General features: G+C 50.5%; 1 protein-coding gene across 6 annotated transcripts in view; it reads right to left on the reverse strand.

The window, feature by feature from the left end:
- Positions 1-782: 782 nt before the first annotated feature.
- COL13A1 (collagen type XIII alpha 1 chain) overlaps positions 783-19,077 on the reverse strand; it is a 156,456-nt gene continuing 138,161 nt past the window's right edge. For 4 of the 6 annotated variants that reach the window (XM_063670522.1, XM_063670524.1, XM_063670525.1 and 1 more), the window contains 6 exons: positions 15,697-15,750; positions 14,177-14,230; positions 12,538-12,573; positions 6,961-7,047; positions 2,892-2,930; positions 783-1,228 (listed from right to left, as the gene is read on the reverse strand). In XM_063670522.1, coding sequence (XP_063526592.1) covers positions 1,226-1,228; positions 2,892-2,930; positions 6,961-7,047; positions 12,538-12,573; positions 14,177-14,230; positions 15,697-15,750 — 273 coding nt within the window. In that variant the 3' untranslated portion in view covers positions 783-1,225. Of the gene's footprint in view, positions 1,229-2,891; positions 2,931-6,960; positions 7,048-12,537; positions 12,574-14,176; positions 14,231-15,696; positions 15,751-18,841; positions 18,878-19,077 lie in introns of all 6 variants that reach the window. The other 2 variants (XM_063670521.1, XM_054436979.2) reach the window with 1 other exon arrangement.

The raw sequence follows: 19,077 nt of genomic DNA on the forward strand, positions 1-19,077 counted from the left end.
GTGTGACAGCATGTGGACAGAGTCTGAGGTTAAATTTCCCCTTGCGTTGTCTAGGAAGAAAGGATGTGTAAAGAAAATGCAAAATGTAAACCAGATGGGGATGTATGTAAAGTACTGGAGTAATTTGTTGTTTTCAAGCTTTTAGAAGCATGAATTTATGCTGTCAAACAGCTAACAATAAACCTGTATGCTACACCATAGGTAAGACTTAACTGGTCATTAAAACCGGTTTCCTGAGGCCTTTTCTAAGCAATGCACTAAATATGGAAAGCAATACAACATTATTTCTTAAAAAAATAAAAACAACTTCAGATTGGCCCAGCCCAAGCCCAGATCTAGGCATGTTTCTGAATGCCCTTTGCAGGAGTGGAACATCAGATGAGGCAAAGCTCCTTCAACTGCTAGTTGTGAGTGAACCCACAAACTCATATCAAGTCAACAGCCGTGATTAGCAATAGCTGGTACGAGGGACTGTAGCTCAAAACAAAACAAAGCAAAACAAACAAGCAAAAACCTACCATAACCCAACAGCAAGAGCAAAAGTCTCCTTTGAAACCCTGGGGGCCCTTAGCACAACTGAACCTAAATGCTCACACAGCAAGCACTGTGATAAACTTGGGATCTGTAACAACATACATTGCTCAATAAAGTTCCCCTCCCTCCCTTTGTTGAACCTCACATTTCAAAACCTTACTCCATAGTTCTGAGGACGCCTGCTTCTGGGAATTCCTGCTTTCACAGGACAGAATGTATTTAATATAATGATTAATCAGGATCATGAATTGCCATGTTTCATTTCTTTTAATAATGAAAATCCGTAAGGGTTTAAAATACTCTTAGACACACCTAGCTTAGCAAATATCATGGACCTCTACATTTATGTGACTTCTCACATGAGCTAGCCAGCACCTCAGTTCTGGCTGGCCCCCTTTGGCGCCAGGACACAATAATTTATTAAGCTTCGATACTTAATAAGTGTGCACAAATATCATGCAGACATTACGACCAAACAAAAAATGTATTAGAGACATAGGCTTATACAAAACATCTTGTAAACAAAAGGGAAGAGGTTGATATTTTATGTACAAAATATGCAGGTTTTTCTTTCTTTCTTAATAATCTGTAAGATGCATCATACTTCTGGCATTTTCAAAAAGTGAAAACTGTATAAAAATAAATATTCTATGTACAAACACACACACAGGCCAATCCAAGGTTAGAGGCATCACTGCAAAACAAAAACAAAACAATGTTCTGTTAGTTTCAGTGGATTTGCAGAGGTTTATTTCCTTTGTAGGAAGGGAGGTAAATCTTGTCCTGGGTTGGATGGGAGTTCTGGACAGGAGAACTGTGGGAACCCTGAGCCCCTAGGTGAAAGAAACTGGTGGCTACCTTAGCTCCCTGAAGGGAGGAAACCAAGTTCGCCTCTTTGTGAATCCCCTTTGTGACCACTAGAGGGCACTCTCTTTCTCTGCTGCCTTTGGAGGCCTGATTGTTGTAACCACAGCATTGTCCCAGATTGGACTTAAGGTGTGAATGAGCAGTCTTGAAGCTCTCTGGTTGCTTCTCCAAGACATTGTAGCTCTTGGTAGTGGCTGTTCTTCCCCTGCTAAGCACAACCATTTCTATCTCCTAACCATTGGCAGCAACCTTAAAGAGGAAATTTTTTTTAGGGGTCAAGGGTTTGGAGGTCTTATGACACCTCTGACCTGCTTTTGTGGCACTTTAACTAGGTCTAGGTGGAGCTTGGCAGGAGGACGAGGCCAGGCTCCAGGGATGGATTCTGGGGAGGCATCTCTCTTGAGTTAGGGGGTGCTTTAGGTAACCTTCTTGGGTTAGGGGGTGCTTTAGGTATCCGGGCAAGTAGGTGGTCAGCGTTGGCCTGCAGTCTTGGTGGTTTCACCACTTTTACCCAACCCAGTGCACTAATGAGATTCTGGCATCTTAGTACAGGGGAGCTTGTTCATCTCATTGTAAGTGTGACTCTGCTGTCACTGGAACAGGACTGGATTCGTTGAGCACAGATTCTTGAACAGGTTGGAGTCTCCGGCCCCTTTATGAGGATGAACTTTGAGACAATGGTGGTGGGGGGTTGGTGAGAAGACTTGGAGTGAGAGGCAAGGTGGCGGGAGACAGTATGGGGCAGCATAGCGGCTGCCACCATTGCTGGGGACCACGGTGGGGCTTCTGGATTAGTTAGCAAGCAGATGGCCCCTGTCTGCCTGGGCAGCCCTGTGCTCTGGGGAGCCATGGTTGAATGGGGCGATCACATGCAAGGGCACAGTCCTATGATGTCAGACTGCTCTAACGATGGCAAATGCCAAGGCCAGTGTGAATCAATGAAAACTCTTTGTTCGTAGGAACTCTGGGAGCCCAGGAAAGATTTAGCTGCAGGTCACGTGTGGTGGCATGAAGCTCTGCCAGCTTAAATGCAGGGGGAGTGGTAGAGTGGTGAGGAGCACAGCCCCTATGGGAGGCACAGTAGCATGTGAGTTCAGGGTGAAAGCAACTGAGATGTCCTACATCTAAGACATATCATCACATGGCATAAACGACCTTAGAGGAACTCTATGAGTGATGATCTGGAACTCCTTGGGAAGTTCCTTGGGGGAAAGACACTATGTACATTGAACACACAAAGCATAAAGATGTCACCTGTGTGGCTGCATGGACATTCCGCGTAGGGTTTGCTGATGTTCTAAGAAGCATTTTTAAATGTTCATTAACAGCATGCAGTGTATGGGATGTTTAATGGGTACGCTGCCTTTGAGACAGTGACTATTTGACCTATGTCTTGCTGCCTCATCTGTAGCAAGGCAGAATGGAAATTGTGGAAGCTTTATGGCACTGTTGAGAATGGAGCCCCAGTGCAAACCAATGGGAAGCCTTACCTTGTTCCAGCAGCCTTGGACTGGTAAGCCATCTTCGCCCTGCAAGGAGAAAGGAAGGCAGAGGGCTCAGACTTCCTGCAATGGTCCACCAAGTGGGCAGGACAGGGGTAACAAGGGCCACACACATTTTGGCAGCTGCTCAGGATATGGCCCACCCACTCTTGTCTATTTCTTTTCTCTACTACAGGTCAGCACCTCAGAAGGAGGTGGAAACAAATCCGGCTATTTTCCCATTGGTTAAAGGTCACATGCAGCTACAGTGCAAGGCCAATAGGGGCTGTCCTAGCCTGTGGGACCAGCAAGCAGAGATGTCCTTGCGTGCCATGAAGGAACAGTCTCTGCTGTGGCCCTGTGGAGTGCCGGCTGCTCACGGGTAAGCCACTCAGCACAAGGGGGCCTCAGTTTCCTCCTCCATAAAACCTTGGCAAGGACAGTTGCTTGACGTGACCTCTAAGGGCCTTCCCAGCCTTCTCATTCTCTTATTTGTCTCTCTTCCTAAGCAGAGGGAGGAGGACATGTAGACAGTCCTTCTTTGATGATTAATCCTGGGGTGGGGTGAGGGGCATGAAGGGACAGGCAACCTCATGAGTATTGCAGGACGGCCCTGAGATGCCTTTGGCAAGAAGACAAGCGTTCCTGGCGAAGCCTTAGACCTTGCTGGGAATTTGGGGGTGAAGTGCAGTAAAAACATGGGAATCAACTGCACACCGTCGGTTTCCTTTGTTGGTAGCAACCATGCAGCTCCTTTAGCCTCAAGATGTTCGTGTTCTGCCCTTGGTGATAGAAACCTTCCTGAGTTTTCTTGGGCTCTCATATCCTCTCCTTGCTGGCATACCCTGTGGGAAATCTAGAAATCTAGAGATCCGGTGGGGAAGGCGAGGCTGGGCCAAGGGCAAAGGTCTGGTTCTTAGCCCAAGTCTGCTAGACAGGCAGGGCAGACAAGGAGATGGACACGGGGTTTCAGGAGACCCAGAGCAAGTGCTCAGTCCTGAAGTAGCTTGTGGAATGAGTCCTCTGCTGCCCTGGTCTGACGTCATCCACCCACGCCAGGGGCTGAAACCTCTCATCACCTGGCATTCAGCAGGGATTGGTCCCAATATGGAGGGCTTAGGAAGTCTGGTTATCTTGTAGTAAAAGTCATGAGCAATAGCTACCCCTGCCCCCTAAGCCCATAATAACACAGAGGAGGAGGCAGAGTGAGAAACAAGGGGAAGACACTTCCCTAGTAAAATTAATAGAAAATTGACACATTGATATGGGATGTTATGGAAGAAAAATGCCATTTTACATGGACAGTCAAATCAGGGTGACCTTCATTTTCCCCTCTGAGTTGGGGAGGGGTTTGCAGGGGGAGGTGGTGCATTCCACAGTTTCAGAGTGACCCTGTGCCCCTTCCCCAGCCTGCCACGGTGCGGTATGACACACGTCACATGGATGCTGGGAGGGAGAGGAGCCTCTGCGGGCCAGAGCGGCATTCCCATTGGTGTGTGGATGGTGGCAGGGGGATATGGAGGGCAGAGCAGGCAGAGAATGAAAAGTAATGTATGGTGAGGAACAGAGAGGCCAAGGCAGCTGCTGGCAGAACTAAAGGTGCCCAGATTGTGGGAGGGGATTGTGGCCGAGGGAAGACCTGGCTGGTGCTCAAGGGAGCTTCTGCGGGCCAGAGCAGCATTCCCATTGGTGCATGGATGCTGGGAAGTCCTGGTTGAGAAAGGTGGCTGTGCAGTCTGCAAGCACAGGGTTTGGCAGGACCAGCAGGGACAGGAAGCATGCTACCTGCCTGCTTGCTCTGCACTCTCCTTTTGTTGCCTATGCTCCTCCTAAAAAGTCCCTACTGCCCTTCAAGGGGCTCTACGACCACCTCTCAGGGTCACACAGCATAATTTCTTATATCTTTTTCGCTTTTGTTCAAAGAGAATTCCTGTGTGACCCCAGGACGGGGATGTGAGATCCCAAATTCTCTTATTACTGGTATGATAAAATAGCTCTTGAACTCCAAACCTATTGGGGAAATTTGGGAACAGCTGTAACCCCTTGAGCCTTGGAGTGAAGTGTTCCCTTCAGCTTCTTTTGCAGTAAGAGGATCAGCATGGAGGCCTAGACTGTCCATGCCTAGAGAGGGACTGGGCAGGCGGGAACAAACTGCTGCCACTTTGCCTGGGACGTGCTTGGAGGAGGGGTCCTTAGCTGTCTCCCTGCCTCCTCCTTAACTACATTCTTGACCTTTCCATCTCTCCCAGACTCTTCAGTAAGAAGCCATCCGACCATGAAAGAAAGGGACAAGGAAGGGTCTGGTAATGTCTTTGGAGATTTAAGCAAGAAGGACAAACCCTTTAGGATCCAAAAACCTAATCCTGGACCATCCCCTAGTTCTGATGGTGTCACCTGGGCAGCGACCCACGATCCAACCTGGAAGAATAGGCAGGTGGCCCCTCCTCCACCTCACTTCTAGAGCTTCTCAGTCTACTCTGTAATCATGCCCTTCTGTCCCCCAAATCATGTGATGGAGGGGCAGGGGATACAGGGCTGATCAGGCATCTCATTCACACGTTTCGCCAGGTGTTCAGCCAGTGATTCTGAACTAACTTCACTGCCTGAAGGAAAAGAAGTCATGGTTCTGAGAACCAGTCCAGAGAATCCACTTTCCTAGCTGGTCTCTGGTGGCAGCTTTGTCTAGAATCAGCTTGGAGATGAGTATCAGAGGCAGCCAAAACCAACTTCAGGGTGGGAGAGCTGGCTCGCATCGGGTGGCTGTGCTTTAGAAGTAGCTGCAGCAGGAAGCCAGGAAACATCCCAGTAAACTTCGCGTGCAAGAGGGTGGCATGACTGGGAGCCCCCAGAGTACTAGCCTAGGCGGGGTGACCCTTGGCATTTACAGAGTGAAGAAGTGGGAAGTGGAGACTGGGGGGGATGGAGGAGGAGTGTGGAGGATGGCTGGGGAGAAACGCAGCATGAATCACACACGTGGGGAAGCCCAAATCGGCCATGCAGGCAAGCAAGGGCAATGCCATACCAATGGGCATGGGGCATCCAGTCCGTCCAGCCCTGGTAACCCCGGCTCCCCTTTCTCTCCTTTAAAACCTCGGTGTCCCTGTTCACAAAACCAACCACGATGATTATTCAGGTCAAGGCCGGCCAGCTCCAACCATGGAATGGAGAGGCCCAGTCCTACCCTGGCCAGGATGCAAGACCCTTGAGGCATCTACAAACAGGGGCTAAATCCCAGATTATCCCCCATCTCCCAAATCCAGCTTTTGTGCTCTCATTGTGCTCTGGAGAGTTCAGCTTTGCACACATACAACCTGCCCCTCTCCGTTGATCCTCCTCTTTTTACAGACTCACTTAGTGTAAACACAGACAAACTTCAACTTTAGTGCATCATAATTTTTAGAACCTTCAAATGGATTCAAAGGCACTTGAGAAACCCAGCAGAAGTGCCTCATCATTAATTGCTGGCTCTTTTGAGAAGGCTTCCCATGGGGTGTCTGTCTGACTACTGATTCTGGTCTGCAGCTTTAAAGGTTTTAGCTGGATGGCTGGTGAGTGTTGGGAGGCTGTGCATTAGAAGCCCCTCATCTGGCCTTGTTCTGCCCAGTTTTGAGCATCAGTGGCCCTGAGGAGACGCTAACTCTGGTGTCCTGCATCCTGACCAAGTGAGGATTCAGACAGCTTGAACTACCGGCCCACAGAGGTGGCCACGAAACGAAGAAGGCAAATCCGTGGCTCACAAATGCTACACTGGCTTCCAAAGCCATCCTGGAGCTAAGAGCAGAGGCCTTCCCTGAAAATCCCTTTTCTAGTGGTTTCCTCACTTCCACACATCGATTGCTCTGTATCTTCAAAGGAAAAGGATTCAAAGGCAAGGGATTTAGCCAGAATTACTTGCAGCTGTGGTTATAAAGCAAATCCAACAGCGGGCAGAATTTCACCGGTCAAATGAACAGATAGATTTTGGTAGCATCAGTGTAGACATTTGGTTCTCATCTTAGTTTATTTGCCTTCTTTGTTTCCAACTTTCAAACCTCAAGGACAAAAACCAGAACAATGCAAGTGATAAACAAAAACATACCAATGGGCAGGGGGCATCTAATCCAGGCGCTCCTTGGTCTCCCTTATCCCCTTTAGGCCCTCTAGAGCCTTTCTTCCCCCTCTCCCCCTGTAAATAATGGTTTAGTCCGAGAAAAAAAACAACATCAAAACTTTAAGATCATTCATGTGTTAAGGTTAAAGACAGAAACAGAAAAACAAAATTAAAAAGGGAAAAAGAGATGTTTTAAATTAGGATATTCTCCCCAATAGGATTTGGAGTCAATACCCACCTCCTCCCTACCCGCCAGGAACCTGAGAATTTGGCTAAGGTGGGTGGGAGGGGGAGGGGAGGACACACAGAGGGCTCAGAGCTGCAGGTGGAGGGAACCACAGACTGAAGATTTTGGTGGCCAGTTTTGCTAATACTAAGCCCAGCGTGGGTCTGTGCTGAACTCAATGGCTAGGGACCAACTTCCTTCTCTTTGAGTCTATTTTTGAAAGGCTTTGGGGTGAAAACTTTTTTTCCCCAATTAATGTTTATCCTTTTGACATTCTATTAGGAGGTAAGGTGATTTTGCTTGGAGCCCTGGGATGTGTGTGAACATAGCATGTATGAGCGTATGCATATATGTGCTTGTGCATGTGCGTGTATATGTATGTATGAGTATACAGGTATGTGCTTGTGTATATGTGTGTGTGTGCCCACGTTTGAGTGTGTGTGGGTATGTGCTTGGGCACATGAACACATGTGTGTGCCTGTATGCATGTGTGTCCATGTGCACATATGTATGTGTGTGTCCAGAGCTCACGGATGGCCCCTGGTTCTCAGCTGGGTTCTCCTGTTCTGTCTGTGTCTCTGGTTCATCCTGGTCTGAAGTCAGACAGTTATTTGTATATGAATATGTTGGTTTAAGGAATTCATTTGTTTCTGAAAAGCTACAGTAAACATCATTTTTCTAAATTGAATCCTATATTGTATGTGTCAGAGTCTATTTAAAGAAGGGCTGTGGGGAATTCTTTTTAAAAGTGAAGCATCACCTCTGTAATGAATTTACATTTGCATTTTTATATGTGTGTTTCCTAAAAAGGGGGTTCAGTATGCCCCTAGGGAGTCTTCCTGGGAGCTCCTCTCCTCTATGGAAGGGGGATTATCTAACACTTGGGGACTTCAACAGCGTCGCTCCAGGGTGATATTGAAGGCTGGGCAGCATATTAGAACAAAGGCTTGAAGTCAGAGTTGGTCCTGACAGTTAGCTGCGTGACTTTGTGAAGTTACTTCTTTGAGCCTTAGTTTCTTTACCTGTAAAATGGGTACAATAATACCTGCCTCAAAAATTTGTTGTAAGGCTGGGCATGGTGGCTCATATCTGTAATCCCAGCACTTTGGGAGGCCAAGGCAGGAGGGTCACTTGAGGCCAGGAGTTCGAGGCCAGCCTGGACAACAAAGCAAGACCTCATTTTTGCAAAGAATAAAAAAATTAGTCGGGTGTGGTGGCATGTCCCTGGAGTCCTAGCTACTCTGAGGCAGGAAGATCACTTGAGCCAAGGACAGGAGTTTGAGGCAGCAGTCAACCATGATTGCACCACTACACTCCAGTCTGGGCAACAGAGCAAGACCCTGTCTGAAAAAAAAATGTTGTGAGGTCTTTGTGCACATTAAATGCTTAATAATGGCATATAGTATGTGCACAGTAAATGATAGCTGCTTCATAATGATAATAATGGTTATTATTTCTTTTTAGCCAGTATAGGAGCCAAAGGTTGAGGTCAGAGGTTGTCATGTGCAGTGTTCCTGCAGTGGAAGACTGCAGGGTAGATGTTCATTAGAGGAAGGCAGAGGATAAGAATATTTTTGGCTGGGTGCAGTGGCTCATGTCTGTAATCCCAGCACTTTGGGAGGCCGAGGCGGGCAGATCACCAGAGGTCAGGAGTTCGAGACCAGCCTGGCCAACATGGCAAAACCCCGTCTCTACTAAAAATACAAAAATTAGCCCGGTGTGGCGGCACTAGCCTGTAATCCTAGCTACTCGGGATGCTGAGGCAGGAGAATCGCTTGAACCCAGGAGGCAGAGGTTGCAGTGAGCTGAGATTGTGACACTGCACTCCAGCCTGGGTGACAGAGTGAGACTCTCACAAACAAACAAACAAACAAATATTTTTGATGTTCCTCCAGATCTTTGGAAATTACTCAAATTTCTCTATTCCAGAGGTGGTCTGCAACTGCCAGTGCATTATTCTAAATGAATTTTCTAAAAATGCAAATCCTTACTTAGAAAATGACATGTGTTTAAATATGTATGCACATATTAGGTATATTCCCATCGGTCTGAAGTTTTGTCTGCCAACAAGGACATCATGGCACAAATCATCCCCAAATGGTAGACCAGCAAAACCACTAGCTATTTGGGTGGGGAAGCCCCCTGGTAAACTCTCTCAGTAGTGTGGCCCCTCATTCTCTGGGTCATGAGCAGTTTCCTAATGAAGAAGGTGGGCAAATCTGCCAGAGTGGGGGATCCCAGTCCAGGATACCCCAGGGGTAACAGAGGGTTGGCGTGTTCCAGACTTTCACAACAGGTGACGGACACTATGGGGCATTGTGTTCTAAGAATCTGCACAATTGCCCCAAATCCGGTGTCCTTTGGGGCTATTAGAGTAGTAACGTCACCTGCATTCTCCCTGCCTCCCACGCCCAGACAGTGACACAAAAGAGACCCATTGCACAGAGGGAACCCTAGCTGGTAAGGGAGAAAGGGGCAAATAAAGTCAAGGGGCAAAGGCTTCTTAAAAACATAAGTAAATGTCTAACAGTGGACTTTGGAGGAGATAAACTGAAAGCTGGTAAGGGGGAGGGGGAGGGGAAAGGATGAAGGATGTGGGATTATTATAATGGAATGAACATATCTGGGGGGAGAAGCAGTAAAGGAAGAGGCCAAAAGAGATAGTGGAGGAGGAAGAAGTGAGGAGACAAGACGGACTTAGGAAGTGAGACATACACACACACACGCACACACACACATGCACACACACACACAAACATCTGTGCACCCCCCACCCCCAAAGTTGGGCATCTCAGAGAGCAGAAGCAGCCTCACTGCATGCACACAGACCTTTTCAGTTGGCTGGTTTGCAGGCAGCTCCACAGTAACACCCAATTTTCCTGAATGATTATATTGCCAGATTCATGCCACCCTTTATCCTTTGACTGATTTTTTACCCTAAAGGTGGCTCCTGGGCCAAATTCACAGAGCTACTTGGGGAAAAGGGAAGCACCCTTAGTGACAAGGTCAGGATATTCTTTCCACTGGCGTGTGTGTCCTTAGAAAGCTCCTGGTCTGGGGCTCTGGGCCTTTGCCCACCATGACAAGGACTTTCCTTCCGTGAACAGGAAAGAGGCTCTGAGACCATCCTTTGATGGGACATGGAGAAGCATACTTGTAAGGTTGTATCTTGGTTCACTGTAAGATGAAGCAGATCTCTGGGCCAGGCGCGGTGGCTCATGTCTGTAATTCCAGCACTTTGGGAGGCTGAGGCAGGAGGATCACTTGAGGTCAGGAGTTTGAAACCAGCCTGGCCAATATGGTGAAACCCTGTCTCTACTAAAATACAAAAAATTAGCCGGGTGTGGTGGCACACACCTATAGTCCCAGCTACTCAGGAGGCTGAGGCAGGGGAATCGCTTGAACCTGGGAGGCGGAGTTTGCAGTGAGCCGAGATAGTGCCATTGCACTCCAGCCTGGCGACAGAGCAAGACTGTCTCGAAGAAAAAAAGAAAGGTCAGAATGAGAGGCAAGATTGAGGGGAGACTCTTCCAGGACATTTGGGCATCCTGAGAGTCAAATCCCTGGCATGAAGAGGACAAGCTGCCCTTGAGTTGGAAACCTGCTCTTTGGGAATAAGTCAATTGGCTCTTTACGGTGTGCTCAAAAGAAAGGTGCGTGCCACCTCATTGTTTTCTGAACTTGACTTTTAGTAAGTGACACGTTCCTAATTTGTAAAGGGGATGGAGGAAAGTGTGTCAAACATTGGGAAGGGGAGGGGGAATAGAAATACTTTCTCACTGATTCCTGGGGCCTCTGTGGATGACTCGATAACCTCAGTTGCTGCAGCATCAGAGCCGCCAGCCCCCGCCCTCCCTCTGTCTGTGACAAGGGTACTTGTCCTGCCTCCACCTCTAGAGCAACACGGTCACCGTCCCTTGAAGGACCAATTTTGCAGCCTTCAAACGGCTCAGTGTCTCCAGCCAACTGAAAAAGTCTGAAGAAGGAGGTTTAGAAAATACTAATTGAATATAATAAAGAAAACTAGAACACGTCAGAAAGACATTTGAAAGGAAGTTAGTATGCCAATGAAGAGGTGGAATGATCAAAGATTTTAGAGGCCTAAATCCTTTGATGCCACACTGAGGAAAGTCCTTCCCAGCATGCTTAGAGCATCTGGAAGCAGGTCTGTTTATTCTGGCGGTTTCCAGACCTGGTCTTGCCATGGGCCGGGGTGGTGCTGCTGCTCCCTCTTGTTTATAGAAGATGCGGGACAAACTGAGTTGCTTTTGAGCAGCTGCCAGTGAAGAGCACTTAGGAAAATGGGAGTGCTCAGTAAATAGATCTTGAATTGAAGAGAATGGAATTCACTGTTGCCAGATAGGAGCATAGGCATTCTGGCACTTTCTGTGCATGAACATGGTATCAGTGTGCAAAGATCAGCCACAAGACCTGGGTTCTGGAGACCGTGTGCTCTGCCTCTAACTCTCCATGGGAACCCAGAACACATAATCATCATCTGGGCCTTGTTTCTCCATCTGTTCCTTCTCCTCTAAGCGCCTTGGATTTTAGGACCCGCTAGAAGACACACTTGGTTTCTAGGGGGTGTTCCCCCCCGCCCAGGAAGCCCCATGATGCAGCAGCAGATGAGACCCTCCAGAGGGGAACCCAAAGGCCATCTCTTGGTCAGATGTAGTTAAATTCTCCCTGCTGGGCCCAAATGCTGAAGGCTGTGGCAGGTGCCACACCCTGTTACGTGGCTGTGGGTGCCGTGGGCATTTGGTAAGTGTGTCCTGGTGAAGATGGCAGAAACCAAAGGGACAGCAAGGGTCTGAGAAGGCGCAGTCCTTTCAGAGCCCTGCCGACTCTTTCCAAGAGAAATAGTGGCTGTAATATTTTTTTAAAGGGTTGGCTGCTTCCAACAGCTGTCTGCTTGTTCTTGGAGCTGGAATTTATTTTCTCTCTCACCAGTGGCCTGGAATGCCTGGCAAAACCAAGTTTCAGAAGGCGAGGACAAGGTAGCAATGGATCTAAAATGATCACGTAGGGTCCCACAATCAGGGCAACCTAGAAAGAGCTGGACACATGGCTCTTGTTGCTGGATGGCAATGCTAAGCTGGTGGCTGCCGTGGGATTCAGTCTCTCCTTGCTGTGTGGAAAAATATAGGCTTCCATGTGAGGATCAGGCCCCAGGCTCCCTACATGCCACAGGTTAAGGCCCTCCTTGTAAAGCCTTTCAATTTAGGATGACTTATCAGGAAAAACTGTTTGCCATGTTGGTCAAGAATCACCGATTGATCATTCCACCCCATCACAAAGACATTAGTAGCCAGAGCACGAGTGCAGGGGCTCAGACTCACCCGGTTTCCCTTGTCCCCGGGTGGTCCATGTAAACCCTGCAAGAGATCAGAGGAACAAAGGCATGTTAATGAGGATACACAGGCCGGCTGTACAGTGCTTTCTTCCAGGCTCATCAAATTCTCCTGATGCCTCACTCACCGGAGACAGGTTTAATTATTCCCATTACACAGAAAGGGGACAGAAGAGCAAATCGCTCAGAAAACTTGACCTAGAGGCAAATGATGAGTTCTGGGCAAAGCCAAGAACACACTTCAGGCCAGGCGCGGTGGCTCACGCCTGTAATCCCAGCACTTTGGGAGGCCGAGGTGGGCAGATCACGAGGTCCAGAGATTGAAACCACCCTGGCCAACAAGGTGAAAGCCTGTCTCTATGAAAAATACAAAAATATTAGCTGGCCGTGGTGGTGGGCACCTGTAGTCTGAGCTACTCTGGAGGCTGAGGCAGGAGAATCGCTTGAACCTGGGAGGCCAAGGTTGCAGTGAGCCGAGATCATGCCACTGCACTCCATCCAGCCTGGCGACAGAGTGAGACTCCGTCTCAAAAAAAAAAAAAAAAAAAGAGAAAAAAAAGGAACACAGTTCTGGTTTTCTCGCCTCTCCAGCCCAGGTCCTGGCCTGTGGCTGGGTTCTCCCGAGGTCACTATTGCAAGTGAGGGGTCAGTTCTGAGGATGCGCTTGTGGGGGCCAGGAATGCTCTTGGCAGAGGGGAGTTCCCAAGGCTCTCCTGCCAGGCTCTTGCTAGACCCTCTTTTCAAGGTGCAAAATGCTCTTCATTCTATAGCTAGGGGAATTTAGCGCGAGGCAAGGCTGGCCCAGATGTGCATACCTGGCCAACACACACAGCCCCCAGTGGATGGGAAACTAAAGTGCGGGCTCTCTCAGGCAGACACTCAACTTCTGTAACAAAGTGGTGGGAAAGCATGCTGCGATGGAAAGCCAGGTGTCCCCTGCAAGGCCCAGCTGCTCCGCTCATGAAGCCTCTCCTATCACAGGGGTCTGGATTTGATTCCGCCCCTTCTGAGGGCAGGGGCCGTGGCGCACACATTGCTGAGGGCAGGCTGCACTTAACACAGTGGGAGGGGCTACATCCCATTACAGGGTCCGGATGGCAGAGGCCCTGGTCCTCTCACAGTGCAGTGCCCAGCAGGGCGTGCTAGCCCATCACCAGTTGCCTCTTGGCAGCTTCGTCTGTCATGGAAATGAGAGTTCTCCCTTGGCCCTGGATTTGTGCTCCAGCCCCTAGGTGTTTTTTTTTGTTGTTTTTTTTTTGGTTTGTGTGTTTCTTTTTTTTTTGAGATGGAGTCTTGCTCTGTCACCCAGGCTGGAGTGCAGTGGTGCGATCTCAGCTCACTGCAACCTCCACCTCCTGGATTCAAGTGATTCTCCTGCCTCAGCCTCCTGAGTAGCTGGGACTACAGGTGCCCACCACCACACGTGGCTAAGTTTTGTATTTTTAGTAGAGACGGGGTTTCGCTGTGTTGGCCAGGATAGTCTTGATCTCCTGACCTCGTGATCAGCCCGCCTCAGCCTCCCAAAGTGCTGGGATTACAGGTGTGAGCCACCATGCCTGGCCGGCCCTGGGTGTTTCTAATGGGGGCAGGAGTGGGAGGAGAGGAACCTCTGATCCCAAGAGACTCACAGGAAGCCCAGCTGCTCCCGTTGGTCCTGTCATCCCAGGGTCTCCTTTGCTGCCCTGAAATAGGAGAAAGAAATGCATGAATCCTGCCAGACTCGGTAACAATCTTCCTTGCCATTTTCTACTTTGGTATGAAATACAGGAAACCTCTCCAGTCCCCTCAAGAGGAAGCAACGGCTTCCTCCGGGAAGCAAGGGCTATGGGAAAGGTGGGGTGCTGCTGATGCAAACACTGCCTTGGGGAGGGGGCTCAGAAGCCCCCCTCACTCTCCCTCCAGCACAGCCTATCCCCCAAGGCCCTCCAGAATGACCCGTGGTGTCCTGGGCCTGGCTGGCCTGAGGCTGAAGCAGGGGAGAAGAAAGCAGAGCAGGAAGGCAGGGAAAGAGAAAGGGAAGAGAAAGAGAGCTTTGCTTTCTTCTCCGGAGCCTCAAGGGTCACCTCTCAGAGCAGCCTCCTGGTTTCCCCAAGCTGGTGGTCACGGAGAAGCTTGTGCCCTCTGCAGAAGCTCCTGCCCTCCCCACCTGAGACACAGCCAGCAAGGTGGGCAGATGGGGAGTGCAGGGAGCTGCCCACACAGGCAAAGAACTCTACGGATGCCCACGCAGGGACATCCTGAGTGTGTAGAACCCAGGGGCTGGCTGGGAAGAGCTGATATAGAAAGACACACAGCTCCCCTGCCTCCACTCAGCCGACGCCCTCCACCCTCACCCTCGGACATGCCCATTCCAGCAGGACAGGCCTGGAACTGCAAGTCCTGTGACATGGCCAACGTCTATCGACAGCGACCGTGGGAGCCTGGCCTATGGCTCTGGCCTCCTGACTTCTTGCTGTCCTCCAGGACAGTTTCCCTAAATCATTACAAAGTTTAGGCATGTCCAGTGATAATGGTGCCCAGGGCCTTGCCAGACTGAACCTGAGATGGACACAAGGTGGCCAGAAGCCAAAGTGGAGGAAGTTCTCCAATTCCTTTTTTTTTCTTTTCCTCTTTTTTCTTTTTCTTTCTTTCTTTCTTTCTTTCTTTCTTTCTTTCTTTTTTTTTTTAATAGAGATAAGGTCTTGCTCTGTCTCCTAGGCTGGAGTGCAGTAATATAATAATGCTTCACTGCAGCCTCCACTTCCTGGGCTCAACTGATCCTCCTGCCTCAGCCTCCCAAGTAGCTAGGACTAGAAGTGCGCACCATCATGCCTGGCTAATTTTAAAACAATTTTTTGTAGAGTCGGGGTTGCACTATGTTGTCCAGGCTGGTCTCAGACGCCTGAGCCCAAGTGATCCTCCCACCCTGGCCTCCCAGCGTGTTGGGATTACAGGTATGAGCCAACGTGCTTGGCCTCTCCATCTCCTTGATCCCTCCAAGTCTTGTCGACTCATAGCCACACAACCAGCACCCCCTGTCCCAGGCTGCTGTGAGGATGACCAGGAGAAGAGATAGAAGAAGGAAGGCATGAGGGCTGAGACCCCTGGTGTTGGGTCCCACATGCCCCTCCCTCCTGGCCGCCCAGGCCCCTGGCTCAGTGACACTCACCCTCTCTCCCTTTGGTCCCGCTGGGCCTGGAACTCCAATTGGTCCTGGAGTACCCTGGGAAGGGGAAAGAAAGCAGAGGTGAGGGTCCCCACACGCTGGGGAGCCCTGGGTGCCCCACCCGATGCCTAGAGATGAGCAAGGTCCAAGGCCCAGTTTTCAGGGTTGGCGAGGCCAGGCTCGTTCAGGGCAGTCATTCGACCGGGCCGTGATCCTCTTTGGGTTCAGGGGCTGTTGGGGAGAGAGCACCTCCCCATGCCTCAGAGCCAGATTTGTGGACTAAAACCCTTTTGCTTCACAACCAAGCTTGCCAAGGCTGAAAACAGTGGGAGAATGGTTGCTTAGTTTTGTTCCCAGAAGCACTTGGGAGGGAGTGGACCCATCCCGGGGCAGGGGCCAGGGGCTGGCACCCTCTTTGCTTTGCAGCTCCACATGCAGCGGGAGGGTCTTCATGCCACAGAGACGGATGCGGACGCACACACAGGGGCAGACGAGAGAGGGTTGTTCAGCCAACACCCACCCCACCAGCTCACCGCAGACCCACAGCCCTGGCCTCAGCCTCTGGCCGGGGCCTTCTTGCCCCACTTGCAGGCCTGTGGAACTGGCTGGACTGGGGATGAATTAGGGTGCCTCAATGTCTGCACCGACACTGGCCTGGCAGGGAGGCGTGTCATGAGCTCTGCTAGCCCGGGGCTGGGGGCGCTGGAGCCATTGGAGCTCATGGCTTAGACACGGAGCATCAGGGCTTGCTCTGGCCTCATCCAACATCTTCCCAGGTTCCCAATTCACAGCCTGGCCAGACCAAGTCTCTAGTTCAGCGTCTCCTATCGTTGGCCTCAGATGAGGACAGGAGGAGTTGAGCTGGGCTGTGGGCAGTTTCCGGTGCTCTGAATGTATCTGTGAATGGCGGGGCATGACTTACTTCACATGAGACAAAGAGGGGAGTAAGATGTCCTCAGGGCCCCCCTTTGCAACCACAAGGGAGGAAGGGAGGCTGTAGGCATCCATAATAGCACAGCAGAAAGAAAAGGAGGCCGGGCACAGTGGCTCATGCCTGTAATCCCAGCACTTTGGGAGGCTGAGGCGGGTGGATCACCTGAGGTCAGGAGTTCAAGACCAGTCTGGCCAACATGGCGAAACCCCGACTCTACTAAAAATACAAAAATTAGTCAGGCATGGTGGTGGGTGCCTGTAATCCCAGCTACTTGGGAGGCTGAGGCAGGAGAATCACTTGAAACCCAGAGGTGGAGGTTGCAGTGAGCCAAGATTGCGCCACTGCACTCCAGCCTGGGTGACAGAGCGAGACTCTGTCTCAAAAACGATAAGGAGTCAGCTCGGGCCAGTGGTTTGGCACAGCGCCACGGAGTCACCTGGCTGGCCTTGCCTCGGAGGCCTACAAACTCCTGGGTATTGGAGGAGCTCCTTAGCGTTGCCGAGTGTCAGTTTCCCTGTCTGTACCACGTGTGTCTGCCTCCTCGACCGTGCCAGGTTTCCATGCATGAAAGCATAGCAAGCATTTGGTGCTGAGCCTGACGCGTAGGAAGTGCTCAATAAATGTTAATATTGGCAGGGAAGGCTTATTTTTCCCCCCACATTTTCCCTTAAAGTTAGGATACTGATTTTATGAGGAAAATAAAGCCTCAGTTCCAAAGGGACAGAGTGTATGAATTTGTACTGCTTTCCTCGGTCTAACATAAATGGGAGAAGCCATTGAGAGGAAAGTCTTGGTTTCTCTGATTGCAACCACAGATCATCCCCGAGCCTTGCCCCGCACCTGAGACAGGTGTGATCGGTGGGAAAGGATGCAGAGGTAGGGACTGTGGTGAAGGAGCAAAGCCATAATAACGCCTGGGCATGCTCTCTGCATGTAAGGGTTTACGGTGTGAACTCCATCAGTGCAGGGAGGTGGGGGGCTCTGAAGAAGTCTGTCATCTTAGGCAAGCCTCGTCACCTCCTATTTATGAGGGCACAGAATAGGCATTCAGTAGGACAGGGCTCTCACAGAGGTCTATCTTGACCCTCCTACCTCTAAAAGCTCTGGGCTTCTCTTGGTGCCAGTTGCAAGTGCCCTCGGCCACCTGGGAAGACCCGTGAGCCTGTGCTTCAGTGCGTCCCCTACGCTGTACACATGAACCCTGGCAAGGTCTCGCCTCCCCTGAGGGTGGCTCCAGCCAGCTAACTAGAACTCCATGTAGGCCATGGGCAGACGTGGCCTTGAAAGCCCTCTGCAGGACAGAGCAGGGCCTTCCTGGCTGGAAGGGGCTGGGCGCACAGAGCTCTCATTATGGTTCCCGAGCAGGGCCTCAAGACTTGAGGGTGAGTGAGCTCAACACCCTGGGAAGGTTGACCTCGGAGGAAACTCAGGGGAGGGACCGGAGGTGGACAAGGAGGGAATTTTCCCTGATCCTTCAGTTGTTAGTCATAAGCAGAAGGGCCAGGTGCTTTCTAGTCAAGAGTAAATGATGCCTGTTTTCTGGAATCAGAAAGAATGGAGGAAGAGAGGACCCACGTGTGCCTCACTTGCTCTGTAATGAACAGCCTTGTTGGGTTGCAGAGTGGCTGTGCTGTCACAGGGAGTGCAAGGGTGGTTAGAACGTGCATAAGACACAGAGCTGGGACTGGCTTCTCTGCTCCTACAGGCTACTCCTGTCCTCAGCCTTCAAAGCTGTCCTACCCCACATATACCAGACTGGTGGCTGCACAAGACTAGGAGGCCCTCGTGGGAAGACAGGAGATGGACAGAGCTCACAGCATGAAGACAACACAGCATGACGGGCACACACAGACACTGGTGTGTTTGGTGGGGAGAGGCCATGGCTCAAACCTCCAGGGCTGGGCACCCAGGCTGGACTCAGCATTCCTGTGGAATCAGGAGCGGTGCTGCTGGAGTGGCCTCCCACCCCACACCTGGCAGGTTTGAGGTCCCTGGGTGTATTCTGTGGACAGGGGCATTCAGATGAAGGCCAGCCATATTTGGTCAAGAGGCCGGAAAAGGCACTTCAGAGCATCGATGGCATCTTTCTGGTGTCGGAGGTGGGACCAGGCATGATTCACTGGGAAAGTGAGGCCACAGTGGGACAGACAAAAGGGATCACAGGCCAGGTGTGGAGTGGGGTGGGGTGAGGGGTGATGCAGAAGTGACACTCACCGGTGGCCCAGGCCTGCCGTCCAAACCTGAAGCTCCCTGGACGAAGGGCACAGTTTGACCAAAAGAAGGGGAAGAGAGGATTGGGAGGGAGAAAAAGGGAACAATGGGGAGGGAAGAGGTGAGTAAAGCAGTGACTCTGGACAGACATAAATGCTGGTAATCAAACACAACTGGAGAAATAAGCTTGGGAGGACAGGGAATGGTATTTACATGGAAACCAACGAAAACATGGAGAC

Source organism: Pongo pygmaeus, chromosome 8, assembly GCF_028885625.2.
Source record: "Pongo pygmaeus isolate AG05252 chromosome 8, NHGRI_mPonPyg2-v2.0_pri, whole genome shotgun sequence".
Taxonomy (NCBI): domain Eukaryota; kingdom Metazoa; phylum Chordata; class Mammalia; order Primates; family Hominidae; genus Pongo; species Pongo pygmaeus.